The 19,764-nt window shown below is 39.3% G+C and overlaps 1 protein-coding gene across 2 annotated transcripts in view; it reads right to left on the bottom strand.

The window, feature by feature from the left end:
* Positions 1–19,764, bottom strand: part of SLC1A1 (solute carrier family 1 member 1) — a 107,244-nt gene that overhangs the window by 34,042 nt on the left and 53,438 nt on the right. For both annotated transcript variants that reach the window (XM_074532851.1, XM_005488269.4), the window contains one exon: positions 6,615–6,755. In XM_074532851.1, coding sequence (XP_074388952.1) covers positions 6,615–6,669 — 55 coding nt within the window. In that variant the 5' untranslated portion in view covers positions 6,670–6,755. The remainder of the gene's footprint in view (positions 1–6,614; positions 6,756–19,764) is intronic.

Raw genomic sequence — 19,764 nt, 5'->3', positions numbered from 1 at the left:
TCATGAAAAAGAAAGCTAAAGTGATTAAAGAGGACTGATCTGTTCAGTATGCACCCTTAATGAAATACACTGCAGAACTCCAGGGAATTTTTGTTCTCGGAATGAAATTAGAGTTGTGAATTTCTAAGACTTTCAAAGATACTTTATATGTCATAAGTACTCCCAAAATGATTATGTTGAAGTGTCAAAACTCCCATGAAGCACACAAGAAATTTCTCTCAATTCTTTCTCCCTACAGGATACCTAAAAATAACATATTTTTGTATTTGTCTAATATTTCTTCTTTTAGAGAATTACTTCAAAAAGAGTGGATTTGGGGTGTGGAGCATTACACTAAGTACAGCTGTAGTTCTGACATCATAGCAATGATCTTGAATAACACTCTAGACTTTTGATTTTCATTTTCAATTTTCCCATGTCACTACAGCAGAAGACAGAAAATACAAATAATTTCTTGACAAGAATGATGCAGTAGTATGCTATTAACTAATTTGAAGCATAGAAATCTCATGGGTAGACAAAAGAGCTCTATATATTGAACAAAATTTTCAGGGGTAGACTTTTGTGTGAGAGTAGAGAATCCATTAAAATTATTATGAGAAGAAGAGAAAAATTAAAATTTCGCTCTGAGCTGGAGTACTACTCAGACTATTCCACACCCAAAGCAAGGTTCTGCTAACCAAGATTTTCAAAACAAATACATGCTTAGTGCTTATGCCAGTTTTCTACTAGGCTACAGTTATGCTTCTAGGCAGGTTAGTGGAAAAATTCCACAAATTGCAAATTGTATGCTAAATAAGTACGTAAACAATGCTTTTCATCTCTAATGCTCAAAGGAGCTGAGTTTATTTTATAAAACCTCCTTCTCTTCAGAGGGAGAATTTTACCTTTTGAATCTCAAAATAGAGGTAAGGGTTTTTCTGCTCTAATTAAAGCTCCAAGGAGAAGGAAGAAGCATGTTCCTAATTTAACTGAGGAAATCAGTGAGGGTTTTTTTTACTAAGATGGAATTTATTCCAACAAATTAAAATTATTAATACTTCAAATTTTGCAGAAAATCCTGAAATCTCAAGGAGTGATTCCAACTTCCACTCTCTTTTCTGTGGCTTGATTTACATAATTATGCACAAATGGATTGGGATCTGATCATGGGACATGCATTTGTCCACAGCTCCCCATCTCTAAAGCATAACCTGATTCTTTTCAGGATGTGACATTACCTTTTTAATTATTTAATTACATTATAATCCTAAAAAAGAAAACCACAGACTGCATTTTCAAAAATGTTTTGGTGATATATTTTGCATCATAGAATCATAGAATGGTTTGGGTTGGAAGGGAGCCTAAAGATCCTCTAGTTCCAACACAGCTGCCAAGGGCAGGGACACCTTTCACTAGACAGGTTGCTGAGAGCTCCATCCAACATGACTTTGGATAATTCTGGGGATGAGGCAAACACAATTTCCATGGGTTAACCTGCTCCTGAAAAGTGCCTCACAAACCTCAGAGCAAAGAATTTCTTTTCACTATTTAATCTAAACCTACTTGTTTTCAGTTTAAAGCCATTGACCCTTGTCTCAGCACTAGATGCCCATGCAAAAAGACCCCTTCCAGCTCTCTTGTAGACTACATCAAGTGTTGGAAAGCTGGAATAAGGTCTCCCTGTCACCTTCTTTTCTGCCCACTGAACAAACCTGTGAACTTGCTGAAGAAGCACTTAGCTCCATCATCAGCCATTGGTAAAATGTTAACCAGGACTGGCCCCAGTATTGAATCCTGCGATACATCACTACTGACTTGTCTCCAACCAGACTTGTGCAACCTTCTGGGTCTGCCCATTCAGACAGGTTTCAATTTGCCTCACTGTGCAATTCTTTAACCTGTATTTTTTTCAGTTGATCTGTAGGTATGTTATGTGAGAGTGTCAAAAACCTTACTACTAAAGTCAAGTTAGACCACGTCTTCTTTGAAATTTTGCATTTTCAGATCAAAAGCAAAATTCACACTTTCAAAAATTACTGTAAAGAAGCAAACAAAGAGGGGAATGAAAAATTTATGGAAGATCCAGGATTTGTCTTTAGCTATGACTGTAAACAAGACAGTTTGCCTTACTGTTAGTGGCAAGGCCACGTATTTCTGCATTTGGTGTTGCCTTTCCTAAAATGAGACCCAAAAGCATTTTCCTCCAAAGAAATCTCATCATTCTTGATTAAATGTAGGATATGCAAGAAAAGCACCACAATCTGCATGATGGCTGGTGGTCTTTGGTGGGACCAGACGTGTTCTGAGGATGTCCACCTTGTTGGAATGCATGTATTATGCAGATTCCTATAGGGCCTGTATCTGATGATCACAGCTGTTGGACCTGTGTATGTGTTCACATCCTCAGTGGCACTTGGGGCCATAGTATATTCAAAGCTACTGCAGTTAAAGTAGTAACAACACTTCAGCTGGCCCAGAATGAATGTCTTTTTAGTTTACAAGTTAAGGGGATGCAATTAGCTCACCTCGAGAGAAAAAACATCATCATGTTATTGTGCCTTTATTGAAGGTGAAGTGCGTGCAGCAGAGACAATTACAATGGCTCATTTGGGTCATAAGTCTAACTAGACTGTGATGCTGAGTCCAAAGGCATCTAGGAAGTTTTGATGCCTTTTTAAATTTATGTCATGTCAAAATACTAGATTTTGGTTACAGGTAACAGCTTTGTCCATGAATCACCAAGACAAAACTGGGAGCAGTGGCTGATGTATGAGATGGTTATATGGTCACTCAAAGGTACCTGCATGGGCTGGTGAATTTGTCTGAGGGAAATCTTGTGGAGTTCAACAAGAAAAAATGCAGAGCCCTGCATTTGGGCAGGAATATTGCAGGGAACCAGTGCATGCTGGAGGCTGACTGGCTGGAACGGCTCTGCAGAGAACGATGCGGGAGTCCTGGCAGACAATAAGCTGACCATGAGACAGTAAGATCTCACAGTAAAGCTGGCCAACAGACTCCTGGGCAACACTGTGACAAGCACTGTCAACATGTGGGGGGAGGTGATCTCTCTAAACACATCTGTGAGGCCACACCTGGAGTACTGGGTCTAGTTCTGGGTTCCCCAGTAGAAGAAAGAGATGGACTTACTGGACTTAGTCTAGCAAAGGGCCATAACTATGATGAGCGTTTTGGAGCATCTCTCACATGAGGACAGCTGAGAGAGCAGGGACTGTTCAGTCTGGAGAGGAGAATGCTCAGAGTGACCTTAGTCATGTGTATAAATTGCTGATGTGTGGGAATGAGTACAGAGCCAGGCTCTTAGCAGTAGTGCCCAGAAACAAGACATGAGACAATAGTCAAAAATTTAAAAACCCATGAGATTTAATCTGAACATGAAGACACTGCTTTAGCTGACCCTGTGTGTTGATTTGACACAGACTGGATTATTAGGTAACAGTAGACAGCCACAGAAGTGGCTTCTGTGAGAAGCTGCTGGAAGCTTCCACCATGCCAGACAGAGGCAGTGTCTGATGGCTCTGAAGATGGACATGCTGCTGGCACAATTAGAGGTTGGTAACATCTCTGTGATGATATATTTAAGAAGAAAAGCAAAACAGCATGTGCAGTTTTTCCCAGTGGAGGCCACGAGCCGTAGCTGCCGCCATCTTGACGCGGCCCATGGCGGGCCTTGCCTGCCTGGCCGCCCCTCGGCAGCCACGCTGTGGGCAGAAGGGCAGAGGTGGTGGTGGCCTTTCCTTCCCAGACCCCACATGAAGGGAGATGTTAAATGGTGCCAGTGCCATGGCATCCATCACTGCCTGTGCCATGGCAGCAGGGTGACCTGGCCAGCAGCAGAAACACAACGAGTGACTCCCCAGCGTGGAGCCTCTCGGCACTGTGGGATCCTGCAGGAATCTCAGAATTGGTAGAACTTGTTGACAATGGTACCTACAAGGAGCAGTTTTACTTCTAGTCAGAGAAGAGGAGGAAATGAGGACATGTGAGAGAAAACAACGTGGTGGCATCAAGGTCAGTGATGCCTTGAGGTGCTCCAAGTGTCACATGCAAGATGAGGACTGTGGTGAAGCAAACTGTCCCCCTGTAATGCATGAAGTCCATGAGGCTGCAGAGATCCACTCGCAGCCCATGGAAAAGTGCTCATGCTGGAGTGGGTGGATGCTGTGATCCATGGGAGAACCAAATAGAGAGGGAGGGCTCCTGCTCCCAGAGATAGAGAGGGCCCTTACTTCCAAACCAGAGCAGCCTGTCCTTAGAGGACTGCAGCCTGTGCATGTGTGACCCACGCCATAGCAGTTTTGGGAAGACTTTGCCTGTGGGAGGGACCCCATGGCAAGGCAGAGAAAAGATTCCTCTTCCTGAGTGAACAGAAAATCTCAGGTGATGAACTGACCAGAACCTCCGCACCCTGTCTTCCTCCACTGTCAGTGGGAAGGAAGGAGGGGCTGGCAGGGGACAAGGTGTTTTAAAGTTTTATTTTACTTTTCCTTATCCTCCTCTGACTCTATTAATAATAAATTTATCTTATACCTTCAAATTTGAACCTGGTTTGCCCTTAGAGTATTTTTCATCCAGTCCTTATCTCAACTCATGAGCCCTTTGTTAATTTTTTTTTCCCCTCTCCTCTGCCCAACTACAATAGAAGAAGGTGAGTGAACGACTTTTGTGGCTATATGGTGTTTAGCCAGTACCACCATGACATCCTGCATGGGCACTGGATTAGATAGTTTCAAGAGATCCCTTCCAACCTCAATCACTCCATATGACTCTGTGTAAAAGAAGAAAAATGACTAGCATGCTTCATAACCATTCACAGGTTTACTTGTTCAATTCAAATGTGCATTTCTGATGCTTGGAAGGTTAACATACCTATTTTAAAAGAGGCAATATCTCATTAACATCCTGAGGATGGTTATGGGTAAATAGCATCATGCACCGACATTTGTGGTTCATTTGCAAAGGCCTATATAGTCTATCGAAGTAGCTTCTGTTTTTACCTATCTTGCTTCCTTTCCCTTGCCTAAAATTCTAATACGGAAGTGTAGAAAAATATGGCCTTACTTGCCAAGGAAGTTGAATATGCCAAGGTCAGAATCAGAGTATCTCATTCTCATCATGAGACGCTGTGATTCTGACCTTGGCATTTCCAATTATACAGTCATTTTTGTATTTGACTGTAACCTGCAATCTGTAAAATCCAAGATTATGTTAGTAGTTACAAGTGCAGTTTACTCATACTGGAACATTATACATTAAGTGAGCACAATATTTTTTAACAGGATGATTCTTGTTTCCCCTCTAAGTGCTGGACAGATAGATTTAAAAAATAATTTCATTATTATCCTAATGATCCAATTTATTTCTGAAGACATGAGCCCAACTTCACTCACAAATAAAACCTTGTTCAAAAAAAGAAATGTCTTAATCTTATCTTGGCAGTTACATTTAAACACAATAAATATCCTGGATATTCATTTTCCTGGATAGCCTGACACAGACTAAGGTTCTCCTCACCTTTACACACTAACAATTGCTTATTCTCCTTTCATTCCTTTGGACATAACCCTTGACTATTTTGTGACATCATTTCTCACTCTGCCTTTGGCAGCTTTCCATTCTGGATCTTGCAGCTCTTGACATTCTCCATTTCAATTCTAACACTGGGTTCATCTCACCCTACATTACAGATATGAATATCTAGACATGAATATGTTGTCAAAACAGAAGTTTTGTGGAGATGAAAAGGGACCAATGTGTCATGATTCACTGCAAGAAGCTAAAAGAAAAGAGTCACAATCCTTGCACCCTCAGTAAAGACTTAAAGAACAAAGAGAAGTTTACTTGGCTTTCCATTTTTTGAAAAAAGTTATTTCTAAGGAAAGGCTATTTGACATTCAGTTCTGTCTCCTTGCTTTGGGCTTTCTCCACCAAATCTTTCCAAAGTTTTCTCTGTGGGTGAAATGCTAGCAAATTCTAGCACTTAGGTCAGGGTTCCAGGCAACAGCTTGCTTGCTTTTCCCAGAAGATGGAAGGTTTGCTTCTCTCTTCCCTTCCTGGCTACACAGTCTCCCAAGCACTTGCTTGGTTCAAAGGAGTTTTCAGTTTTGGGGAAGTACAAGTGGATTCGCAGAAGGGTTCAGTGAATGCTAGACTTCATGCAAGGTACCTCAGGGAAGTTAGCTGAGACCAAGGAAGTATAGGTCATGAATGTCCTCTTTGTGACAGAAGGCAATGAGATCAGCTCTCTCTTGCTTGTGAAATGGCATCATGAGACTGCCTATAACAGTTAACTCTACCTCAGAATATGTAGTTGCAGCTTTGGGCTTGCAATGTGCTTAACCCACTTCTGAAAATAGGGAGAGAGAGATACAAGAATCTATAGATTTGCAAAGTTATTAGCTCACAGCTCTATATAATGTTATAGATAATAGTGCTAATCTTTCTAAATCTTTTCTCATTCTCATTGCACAAAGAAATAATTTAACCTAAAGGTACGAAATCTCTCTTTCTCAGTATAGAGTTCCATCAAGTTGTTTTTAGGGGTTATATCCTTTAGGAAAAAAGCTAACCCACAATGATAGTCCCACAAGCCAACAGTACATTTTCAGTCATACCTGTGATTATACTTGATATGATTAATGGCAGAATGATGAGTTTGAGCATTCTCATCAGCAATTCCCCAGGAAACGCAAAGTAGACCTTATCCAATTTAGACAGACTGCCATATTCCCGTACCAGCACGCCAATCCCAATACCTAAAAGGGACATAAAAATGTTACACAAATTAGATGTAGTTTATAATAGAAACATGTGAGACAAGGAGAAAAAATAGCAGAATAAAAAGAGAAATAAACATATTTTCACAACTCTGGTACAACTTCTAAATCAGGTAAAATTATATATTTCCTTTTCTAATAAGCAAAGTAATAACACATAATTCTGAAGTAGGATGTCTTTAGGTATGTCTTCAGAAAAATCTGATTAGGTGGTCTGGTTATCAGTCCAGTCCAGTTCTGACTTTTTACCCACCTTCACCAGTTCTAGAAGACTCATAACCGGCATTTAAAAAATCAATAGACTATATAAACACTACCAAACACTAAAGAGAGATGGTGACATAAATACTTCAGATGATTTCTTTTGGTGAAAATAAGCCTACCCAGCAGCAACACACTCAGTAATTGCTGCTCTACATAATTAGGAAAGAGTGTGACTGTAATCACTAAATTAATTTAATAACTTCCAGGAAACAGAACAACAAAAATACACTCTGCTCATTTCACACTCATTTCACAACACAACCAGCCTAAAAATACCAGATTATAAATTCAATCAGTGATTGAGCCATGGCACAAGGAACCTTTATACATCCTCTTGTCTTTGGATTATATGAATTATCAGATAGTTCCCACTTCTGAGATAAATCCCAGATAAGACTTCTACCAAAAGAAAAAAAATTATGAGTCAAAAGACAAAATTCCTCAGTTTGACAGGCAATAGCTTTATTTTCCATTCCAACATGATTTTCAAATTAAAATTACTGTTACAGGAAATGTGTAAAATGTTTTTTCTAGTCTAAAAAGCACTAGAACTGTTGTTTCACATAGAAGCTTGGTAATGCTTCAGTCCTGAACGAAAAGAGATCAAGAGATCCAGTTTCTAACTGGATCCAATGAAGGAACAAGTCAGAATTCTCCATCATCAAAATCAAGCTAAATGAAAATTAAAACAGATTAAAAACCCAGTCTTTCCTGTTAATAGAGATGGAAAATTAACCAGACAACCTTCCAAGAAAATGAGCTGCTCTAGTCAACTATTAAGATTTCTGATCAAGGTGTAATCTCTGCCAGTGAATACAGACAGCTTGAATTCCTTGGAGCAATCTTGAATCTTAATAGACTTGAAGATATTTGCAATATTATGCAAATAACCTTGATTAAAGAATGATAAGACACAATGATATCTACTTCTCATCTAGGTACTGAATTAGATGAGTTGAAAATATTTACTCTGCACTTTTAGATAAGCCCAAGAAAGATAAAATTCCATTTGTAAAATGGCTACATGAGTTGAAGTTAGTTGCTAAGGCTTAGATCCTGAAGACACTAGAGTAAATAGCTTAATCTAACCATACAGGTAATTTCCATGTCTTCAGACAATGCGTGTAACTTAGGGTAGACATTTGCTTAAATTGCAGCAAGACTGAACTGCATGTTTATGGCAAGTTGTGTAATGCCACTTTACTTTCAGCAGGTATGACTAGGATGTGTTCTAACCATCTGCCTTTCATTCTATATGACTGCCATATTTGACCAGATGGAATTCTGGTAATTGTATATTCAGCAGGATTGATAGCAGGTAGAAAGATTCACCCTTGGTTTAATTCTTGAGGGTTCTATTTTCCACTTCTTCAGATTTCACTACAAAAACTTCCCACATGCTCTCAAAATTATAGCAGGGTTTCCTTAAGATGTTCCATCTATACACTTATACCTGCTCTGTTTGATTTTTTTGTTGAGGATATTATTTATCTAATGGCAATAGCTGAGAACAGAGTTTCAGCAATCTCTTGAAATTACATTATTGCTCTCAATTCCTTATTCATGCAATTCCTTTACTAGGCAGCGCCCTTATACCCATATTAACTCGTGTAGTATGCCAAACTACAGTAAAATGCAGCTACTTTTTAACTGCAGTTAGCATCTAGCATATGCTGCTTGAATATATCATGGGAATATAAGAAATTTTATTTTGTAACAGTAACAAGAGAAGATTAGAAATTCAGCAGAATAAACTGTCTGTTGTACAGGAAATGGACATATGTAGAACTTCTTTATCCTCATCCCAATAACCAAGTTTAACTTGGAAATTTCTTCTGGGAATTGCAACACACGAAAAGAACTGTGGTTCAGCATAAACACATTTCACATGGTAACCACTGATTTTAACATCACATTGATTATAGCAGCTCAAAGCAGAGACAATGTGTTATAAAAATCTCAATTTCTCTAGATGAATGCTACTGATAAGTCCTTTATTTCTGAAATTAAAATCAACAATTACTTTTAACAACCTTAAAATATAGTCTTCAAAGCTGCTTCTATATATTAGGATTCCTTCCTCCTTATTTTTAATTTTTATTATTATTTTAACTTTAATTTTTTATTATTCTTTAATTTATGGAACAATTTGCTTGCACTTTTTGAAGAGCAAAATGTTACTTTTCCTACTTGCTCTCTTCATCTTTCCTGGAGGAGTTTCAACTACTCCACCTTTCTTCTCATCTGTGATAAATTGGATGTATTTCTTTTCCATCTCTTCTTTTTGCTTTTCCTTCTTGTCCACATGGCTAAGTTAGGTTATGATTTTTACCACAAGAGCAATCCTTTACTTGCAGCTCAATGACACATTCTGCTTAAGCTCCAGATTTCTGCAGTATTTGGCAGATGTGAAGAATGATGGTGGAATAAATGGTACAATCCCATACCTTTAATTTAAATTTTTAAGGAAAACATATCCTTGTAACTGTGTATAGTACAGCACATGCTGTATTAGCATGGGGTCTACATTTCCTCTCCCAGCAGCCACCAAGACAGCAAACGAAAGGTGCAGTCAGGTCCCTGAGTTTGTGAGCACAATGAAGGCCACAGGACAATTCTCACATGTCCTAACTCTTTGTTACTGTTCTCCTAGGTAACACACAAGGCTTTTTATAAGCTTGGTAACAGACAGAAAATCCTTCAAAGAAAATGTGCAAATACAGATGAAGTAAGTGAGGGCTGAGGATGAGAAGAACAAGAAAAACAGAGCAGAAGAAAATCAGTGAATATAAGCACACCAAGTGAAACCCATTGGCACCCAACTTTCAGGGAGTCCCAGCTTAAAAAGTCAGAGGGAATGCACATTTCCCCTCTATAGGATGAGCCATTTTTCATTGTGCCACGCAGCAAAAAGGGCAGCAGAAAGTGCTACAAGGGGTTACCTAGCACCTGCAACTGGCTCCACTGTACATAGCACTAGATCCATTACATCTGCCAAGCCTGAGGCTTTACAGGACCTAGGAGATGACAGCTGTGTGTAGAGAGGTGGAAGAACCAGTCTTGCCTGTGTATTTATGGTCAGTGAGTCCACCACTGAAATTAGGTAAAATGTGTCTTGGGAGATCATTATGTTGAGGTTTCTGTCTATCTGCAAAACAATTTCTGTGATATCTGGGTATGTGGTGAACAGTAATTTATTGCAATTTGATCTTCATCTGGAGTGTTTCGTTGCATATTGCTATTCTTTCTGAAATTTTATCTAAGGACAAAGTAAATTCTTTGTATGGGAACAATTATAGGGCTACTACATTTTTCTTCAAGTACCTTGCTGAAGTTCATGACACAGATTTGGAAATTAGTAAAAAACCTACACACATTCTGTTCAAAACATTGGCAATCTCCATGCTCAGTTATACTCGCACACATGGGGTGTGTCATAGATTGTCCGACGGCTATTGTAAACTTGTAAAAATATGCTGGCCATTCAGAAGCAACCAAGCAACCCAACATGGAGACCATTTACAATTTTTCAGGAAGTCATAGCTAAACCCTGAACCCTTTTTTGTGAGGTCAACAAAATACAGGTTTCGAATTTCAAAACTCAGAAACCCTGAGTATCTGAATCTGTTCAGGATATGCAGTATGACATTACAGTACTTATTTGCTTTACATTATTACTATTGTGAGTTAGTTGCTTTTCAGAACCTGATTACATCCCTCATAAGAATATGGTAAGATAGCATGTCCCTTTACTTTCTTTACCTTTACAGGTAGAACAACTCACAATTTTGAAACAGATAACCTAAGTCCACATATAGACATGCTTGCTTCTGTTTCTCACTGAAAGAGAATGTGAAACAGAAAAAAAAAAATTATCCAACAGGTGGGACTCCCTCATGTTATTTGCATTCATGGATGAGAACACTGGTTTGGGATGCACAGTTTCTATTGACAGGGAGTTCTCCATCAGTGCACATGACACTGAAGAAACACCTCACCTTCACCTCCCACTGACTTTATTATGTGAATGATCCTTAGGAATGAACCATAAAGGCAATGAGAAAAGGAATCCAGCACGTATTTTTGTAAAACTAATAATCTGTTTTGTAAAATTATCTGTTCTGTAGCACATGTATTGCTCTGAAAAAAAAGCTGTGGTATTTATTTTTCCTGTTTTCTTAAAATTTCATAATATGGAAACTCCTTCTCACTGAAGCAGTTAGTGATCCTGCTGATGCTGTTAGTGTGGAAATTATAGGAATTTTGCTTTGACACAGCACTGAAAGAAGAAAAAAAAGTAACATTGTTCAAACCTGGTAATATTTAATTGAATTGTAGCAATATCTGTTGTGCTATTAACTAAGTGATTAGGCTCTTCATAATTTCACATTATATGCTGCACAGATGTGACAGACTAAAACAATTACTTCTATCATTTTGGTGAGTCTTAACTGGATTAACCTCACAGCAGATGGTTCATGGAACTGAAAAGGCTAGCAAACAAAGTTCACTGACTTGATTTCAAACACAATACAAAATATTCAATATAAACATGTCAAACTGCAGCACAGGCAAGAAGGAGTTTTGCAGTGTGGTACATTCTCAGTCCTTTACTAATATTTTATAAACCAATTTTGTCTGCTCTCTCCATAGAGTTTCTTTTATCACTGGCTGTCTCTTAGTGCAAAGAAATATAGTGCCAACTACAGAACACTAAAAGAGAGAGTGTGGAAGAATATATTACAAAGGCTTGTAAACATATTATTTCAGCTCTTTTGCATTGTTTTTAATACTTTCTAATGTTACACATTTTACTGTTTTACACTCTATCTTCCAATAAACATACTGATGGGGATTGAAAAAAAATGATTCTTGGAAAAACTGCAGGCAACCACTAAGGTATAAGGGGTATAATTACATGGTACCTAATTTTAACTCTATGGTTGCTTGTGTTAGCCAGACTACCAGCTTGCTTACAAAGACATGTGAAGAAAAGTTCTTTCAGAAATCTTTCAGAAGAGAGTTTCCATATCAGCTCTTGATTTACTGAAGAATATTTAGTAGCAATGTATAAGAGAATGCTTGTCCTCTGCCATGGTGAGACCCCCTGATGCTCTCAGATTATCCTGTTGAGGGTGCAGTGGTTGTAAACTCCTTCACACAAGTAGCACATTGTCATCTGACTGCAGTGTGAGAAAAGTTCAGGAAGACAGTGACTCCCTGTGATGGACCTTCAGGAATGAAGGCAAGGTGGAATGCTGGCCAGAGGGGTAAAAATCAGCTACTCCAGTGTGGGTGTACTCCCTTTACTCACAGGTTTGAAGGCCACTGCAAACAGCAAACCCACATAACTCCTGCCACTTTCTGTGCTGCAGGAGCCTGGAACAGGGCTGATAACATAGGGCAGCCTGTAGCAGTCACCAATAACACAGAGCAGCCTCTCTGCTATGCAGCCCTGCACAAGGCACACCTCCTCCTTCGTCAAACCAAGAGCAGTTAGCTCACTCATCCAGGAAAAGGGAAATAGTGGCTATTTTCCTGTGACTGTGTGACCACAGTTCTGCTGAATCTGAACCAGCGCTCCCTCCAAACATGCAGAGGGCTAACCAGCTTGATTATTTAACAATGTCTCCTACTGGACTCTGGGTTTCCTCTCCTTTATCCGAACAGTGTAGATGAATTCCATCTGCACATATTTTCCAAATATTTTCCATGTGCAGATGAAACTTCCTTCAGAGAAAGCCAAGAAAACAATATACAGGTGAAGGAAGGAAAAAACCTTTCAACTGTGCTTCATCTAGCTAGAACTCTAGTAAAGAATCTACCACTAAAAAATAAACTAAGTCATACCAGAGATAAGATTTTTTCTTTCATAGTTTCAAAAACTTGTTAATTTATAACATTTATGAAGTAGTGTGCTTACAACCTTAACATCACAAACTTATTTATTTTATAAGCAAGGTCATGTCATAAACAAACACCTGGGGAAAATGACAATTCTGTCCCAGCAGCTATGCAACCTACATTTCTTCATGTATTTGGATGTGTCCTGGTGAAAGCACCTGTTCTGTTGGGAAATACTGTGTGAAACTCATTAAGGTTTCAGGAAAAGCAAAATCAGTGTCAAACACACATGAAGGAGGACTATAGGGTAATTAAAAAAAAATGAAGAGCCTACCTTTTGAGGGAAGATGAAGGAGCTTATTTTGTCCACCATGGATGAGTGAGGTAGGAATATAGAAAATGGTTGAATACTAGTGATGGAGTAATATTTTAATTATTGGATGCATAAATAGTGAAACAGTACATTTACAGTGGAAGTCGTAAGGCTTTCAACCATCAGATTGAAGAATACAGCTTCCTAGGAGGATGTACAGCATCAAATGGCCTATATAACGTTAAGATGCAGCATGGCATTTAACAGAATTTTATCTGCAATGGTGCAACCCAAAGCAGCAGAGGCTAGATATGATAACCCAGAGGGTATCCTTCTATCTCTCTATTCCTGTGCTTTACAGTAAAATTGAAAGGTAACCTGACAACAGTAACTTGTCTTTCTTCTTTTGCAGACCTTCCTTATGACCCCTTTCATATATCACTTCTAAAACCATTACCCTTCTCCTTCATCTCATCCATCTATGATGTGTGAGCCTTCTTTAATTATGCAGTCATCCAGACATGTATAGGTCTTAGTGCTTCCACAATGTCTCCAAACGCACTACAATTTATAAAGCACTGCTTTTGTTTAGACCCCTTTTCTCAATCATTTCAGAAATTCATGTCTCTCAGTTGTAGCATCCAATGTTTTGCTTATATGGCCTGACACACTACAGCACCATGGGCACCATTACAGTGCCACACACAAAACACCAATAATTTCTCCTCCTTCCTTGTAAAACCCCACTGATTTTCTGTTCTCTTTCCACAATGTTTTGCTTGCTATCCCAAAGCTGCATAAGCACCTTTGTACATGGATAGCCCAAGAGATATTAGCTCAGTAGAGCACATCAGGAGAAATGCATCTTTACTTAAGACCCCTAAAACACACAAGAAACTAAATGGTTGGAAGTGGTATAAGAAAGGTGAAAGGCCAGTAACTGGAAATATCTGCCAGATTCTAAACCTTGTTATTACTTCATTCATGAGAGAAAAGGGCAGTAAACAGGACATTCTGTTCTAGCTCTCCCCTTGCTGGAAGAGCAATGGAATGATTGTGACAGAGATAAGCAGATGGAAAGGCAATTTAGTGGACACTAAAGATAGACAGATAGTAAAATGCAGTAACATTGTTATTCTGAAACTAATGAAGACTTCAAAGCCTTGAGAAATCAGGTATATGACCCAAAAAAATAGCTCAGATTAAGCAAGGCCAGGTTGTTCACCATTCCAAAATCATGAAAGGACCACGAAATTTGAAACACTAACTCCAATAGAGCCCTGATCTTTAGATGTGATACACATGTGTTCTCACTGGACAAGACAATGTTGTGGGACTATAAGCACAAATGCCTTGCACAAATCCTATGGGGCATTTATAGGAATAAAAAAAAAGATTTCCGAACAGTGCAGCTGTTGTTTGCACGTAGTCTCAACCTGAACATTATCTTTTTAAATGGGGTATATAAGATTAAAGTGTCTTTATGCTTTGTTTCTAAAATGCAAATATAAAAGAAAAGAACTTCTTGCAATTACATTGTAATTTTTGCAATTACATCTTCCCTTAAATAATATTGGAAATTGGACACAGTAAATATTTTGCTGATACTAATATTGGTGTTCTTGCTTCAAATGTAAAAATAATACCAGTAGACTTTGGTAGTTTGGGGCCTTTTCAGAGTGTAAATTGACATTAACCTCACCCTTTCCAAAGATTTTAAAATTCAGCTCTAGTGATAGTTTCACTTTACTCACATAAAGTGAAACCCAGAGACTGGGTTAAAACAAACAATAAAATTGGAAAATTTACATGCCAGAAGAAGAAATAAAAGATGGGTTTTCTTCGCTTCAAAACACCTGAAAAGAAGCATCATGCTTAACTTCAATTACCTTTGAATTCTTTCATTGTCTGACTTCCTGACTTAGAGAATTTTTGATCCTCAGTGGCATGTTAAACTGTCAGATGAAATTATTTGTCACTACACATTTTACTTTCCATTGTTAAAATTAAATTCTGACATTTTCTCAGAATTGCTGTGTTTCATACATTTCTGAAGAGATCCCATCCTATATCAAACTGTTAGCAAGTGTTACAGAGAAACACAGATACAAGAATCATCACTGTCTAGAGCAGCACAGAAAGTCACAAGTATCATCTTTGCTGTTCTGAGGCACAGCAAGAAGAAAACAGTTTTCTTTTAAATTTCCATGCTACCACAGTTGATTCAAGATGTCTGGTTTTCATATTTTATAAATTCCAAATTAATAAAATGCTGTGCTTTAGAATTCAAGAAAGAAATTGAATGCTTGGCTTACATCTATACTTGTCAGAAACAAAGCAATAATTCTTTTGTTTTATTATATTCTCCTTATTCCCCAAGAACTTCTTTCTTGCTGGTTTTGCTAGCATATTTCAAGAGACTATAAATCTACTTCATTGTTTGGAACCTTACCACTATATTGTGCAAGCAAGAAATGGTACTGAAGACAGCCTAAACTAACCTAAGAGGCCACTTTTTGATATGGTGCAAGGAGGGAGAGAGGGAAAATGGTGAAACTTTACTTCATATCAAGACTAGGATTTTGCCATTTAAATTGCCTTTGCTAGAGACAGAAGCAACTTACTGACAGAGAGTTAATATGTTTTTGGGGTTTAGAGGCTGCAGTCAACATCTGCAAAAAAACCTCAGGAATATTGTGAGCTCCCTGGATTCAGGTGGCCTTCTACATAGGAAAAGGCCATCAACAGAGTGATAGGCTACTAATTGTTCTGTTGTTGTCTTCACCCTATGAGACATTAATTCTTGTAGGAGTGCACTGGTGGGCTTCCAGTAATGCAGAACTACTGCTATTAAAACCAGCTGTCAAGTCCCCGTGTCAAGTCTGATTACAGAGGGAGCACAGCCCTTCATTTAGCAGGTATGAATGGACCTGATTTGTCTAGAAACAAAGAAATATTCTTAAAGTGAGATACTACTACTTAATATTATTATATAATAACTTCCATTAACATTATAGAGAATAAAGGCATATAAACTGCCAGGGGGTATCATAAAATACAAACTAGAAGATTCAATGGCTAGTGCACTTACCAAATTCTGGAAAATCATTTTAGTCACAACACTCAAAATTTTTTCAATGCTGGTGTTACAACAGGAACTATGCCTGTTTAAATCTCACTCTCAAAGGCAGGCTGATGCCAGCCCAAATCTTTCAACAATGGAACTGCACAAGCAAAGCATTTGATCCTGCAGAGACTGAATAAATTCACTTCAGAGGTGGAAAAGTCAGTCGTTTAGGCATGCTCCGGCCTCAATACCTGACCCCCGCCCTCTCTTTTACTCCACCCCTGCCTTGCATCGCCGCTGGCTGCAGCCCGCGTTTTTGCGCGCTCTCCGGCCGCCCGGTGCCGGCTGTGCGGAGCCACCTCGGACAGCTCCCGCCGCACCCGGCTCCCGGCCCGGCACCGAGGCTCCTTTTTCGTGCTGCCCGAGGCGTACAGCGTAAGGACCGTGTACATTCGTGAGGGGACAACGATGAAGGAAGGTAATGGCAGAACACAAAAGCGTTTGTCGCTGCCTCTCACTGAGACCGCACTGGCACACCCCTGATGAACAAAGGGCTGAAGAAAGGACACCTGAGATTCACAGTCTTCGGTGCCATTAGCTTCCTCCTTCTTTATCAATCTCAATACTGCATTTCTCACATTTCCACATAAATACCTGAACAACTTCAGTGTCCCACATGTGTGCTGTTGAAATAAGCCCAATCCCAAGTCACAGACAGGTTTAGAGGTATCTTAAATTCTGAATATGTTTAGGAAGTGACAGACACTCCATTCAGCGATTAAAAAAAAAAAAGTATCTGCAAATTTAGGTGAATTGAATCCCTCAGAATAATAGAATAATCTTTCCCAGACACAAAGCTGCTACCAAAAAAAAAAAAAAAAAAAAAAGGCAGCTAATAGATTTCAAAACTATCACATAATCAGCCTTTTCCTTTCATGACTGGTTTGTCTGTATTGCAGCAGTGACCTTTTTGAGACAAAGTGATGACAAATAAGAAATACTCTGTGAGAAACCTGTGAAGTGTGACTTAAACTCTCGGTATGCAATTGTCCTTTGGACGCCTGTTTCAGGGTGAGTAATTTTCAGGGATATTTCCAGTTTATTTTGCCCTGATTGTATAATCTGGAAACAATGTAACTTTCTATAAAATGGGCGGCAGAAGCACTCGAAGCAAATTGACTTGTAAACTACTTTTGTTAGCTCAGTTGCTTTGGGCTCAGTAAGGCCAATAGAACAAGAAGATGCAAGATTTTTGCACCTTTTTGCACCTCCTTTTGCAGATATTTGTGTGAGGCTGCTGCTCTCCAGGTTACACATCTCTTCACATCAGCTTAGTGGCCTAAAGCTGACTCTCTTCTAAGGCAAGGAAAATAACCACTTGAGCCTCAAATTTTGTTTTGTTTGAATATGCATTCAGGTGTTTTTACCCAAAAAACATAACACTCCAGATATTTTGTGTACAGATTTTAAATCACACCCTCCACATACACAACTGCTATGAAAGAAATTCTGGTACATTTGAAAAGGGAAAGAACAGGCAAAATGTTGAATGCTTAAGATAATAATACTCTTGAAGGAAGCAATGTTCAGAATTCTGAGGGGTTTCCATTTCTGTCTCTTTTCAGAGCTGCACACAAGTAATCAGAAAAACTTTTCAATTTAGTAAGTGTACTAGAAAAGAGAAGCGTATTTCAATTGGATGCTGAACGTGGCTCTGAGGATGATGAGCAAAAATCATGATTCCATACGATGGTGCAGGAATGTCAGGTACTTTGCAAGACAGCTTTCACAGCATACTTTCACAGCTTGATGCATTTATTACTTCCATATACTTCTGAAAAGCCTATTTTCTTATTTCAAAATGATGTGCCACTCTTCTGCTCATAAATGCTAAATTGTTCTTCCAAACTAACTAGATTAACAAACCTCAGACGAATTTCCAAGAGTATATTAAAAAAGAATAAATATGTAAATTTAATTATGAAGGGTTTGTGGACTCTAGGTATACTACAAACTTTCCTCGTGCTGTAGTAAAGCAATAATATATCATTTAACTCCATCTTTACAAGTGTTTCACTGTTCTTCTCATGTACCTTACTTCACCTATGAGAAATACAGGAAATGCTGCAGATACACAGTTCCTTGAAAAGGTAATTTGGTCCAAGGCTCACAGAATTACGATGAAGACTCTCTTTGACAGTATTATAGAGCTCCCCTGAGATATGGACTGTTAATTACAGTGCAGCAGGCAGAGAAGTTGAAGGACACAGCAAGTGCTGGGAGACTGTCCTCTTACTGGGAATTTCTATTGGGTATTAGGGGAATTGGGGTCACTTGTCCCCACAGCTCCTGCACTGTCCTAAGTTGTGGCTCTCAGAGAAATTTAATTTCAGAATGTATCACCTGTAGAATCACATCACAATCTTCAATTCTAACTACAGACACCGAAGATAATAAGAGGGGAATATTTCTTAACCACTTCTGTAAATCAAAAGTACGCCAACTCCTGGAAGAATACCTGACAAGACTATGTGACAAAGCAATTGTACACATGCAAACACAGACACATAAACACACTCCTCCAGTTGTACAGTCAGATTTTCAAAGCAAGGCCCTTTGCACACTTGGTATACAAAACTCACAAAAATATTTTTGAACAAGGTCAGAAAAATCCAGGGATCTTTCAAATACTGAGTGTATTGTGGAAAACATATATATGTAAGCACAGTTCTGATTACAGCTTATAAATAACTAAGAGGAATTCCAAAATAATAATTCTCTTCTGAACAAATTTGCACCAAAATAGGCATGGTTGAGCCAAAATTCAAATTAGCAGACAAGTCATCTGAAAGAGACCCAGACAGCAAGCTAAGGAAGTATTTATAGCACCACTTCTCTACAGGAGAAAAAAAAGTGAACAAGACTTTCCAAATAATAACCAAGAGAAAATGAAATAAATAGGGCCAAAATGATGCCCTATGGAAAAATCTCTTCATCTAAGCAACACAGTGCATTTTCTTTGCCCTCTTTGCCCACTTATCCTTAATAAGATGGCGTTCAACTCGTTTTTCCTTCTGAAGCTGGTTGACGTACAGGGGATAAATCCTGCTATCTTTACAATGATGGCCGTGAAAACCTCTCTGAAAGCCGGAATGCACTGCCAGACGTTTCCACCCCGAAAACGTCTCCAAAAGATGGGCGGCATTGCCAAACTCTTCCAGCTGCACCGCTCGCCTGGGCCACCAGAAGCAGCCACCCCCACCGCTCCCCGGCCCTACAGCAGCTTCCTTCGGGGGGGCTGCCACCTGCAGACCAGCAGTAGGCAGGGGCGCGTCCCCCCAGAGCTGCAGAGGCCCCCGGGGCACAGCCCGCCGTGGGGATCCGCAGCACGGAGGGCTCGCAGCCCCCGTCGCCCGTGCGCTTCTCCGCACCGCGGTCTCGCCCCGCCGATCACCGACCTTTGCCACACAGGCTGGAGGGACGCGCGCAGAAGCCGGCCC

This window comes from Zonotrichia albicollis, chromosome Z, assembly GCF_047830755.1.
Source record: "Zonotrichia albicollis isolate bZonAlb1 chromosome Z, bZonAlb1.hap1, whole genome shotgun sequence".
Lineage (NCBI taxonomy): Eukaryota > Metazoa > Chordata > Aves > Passeriformes > Passerellidae > Zonotrichia > Zonotrichia albicollis.
This window is presented reverse-complemented; position numbering and strand designations above follow the sequence as displayed.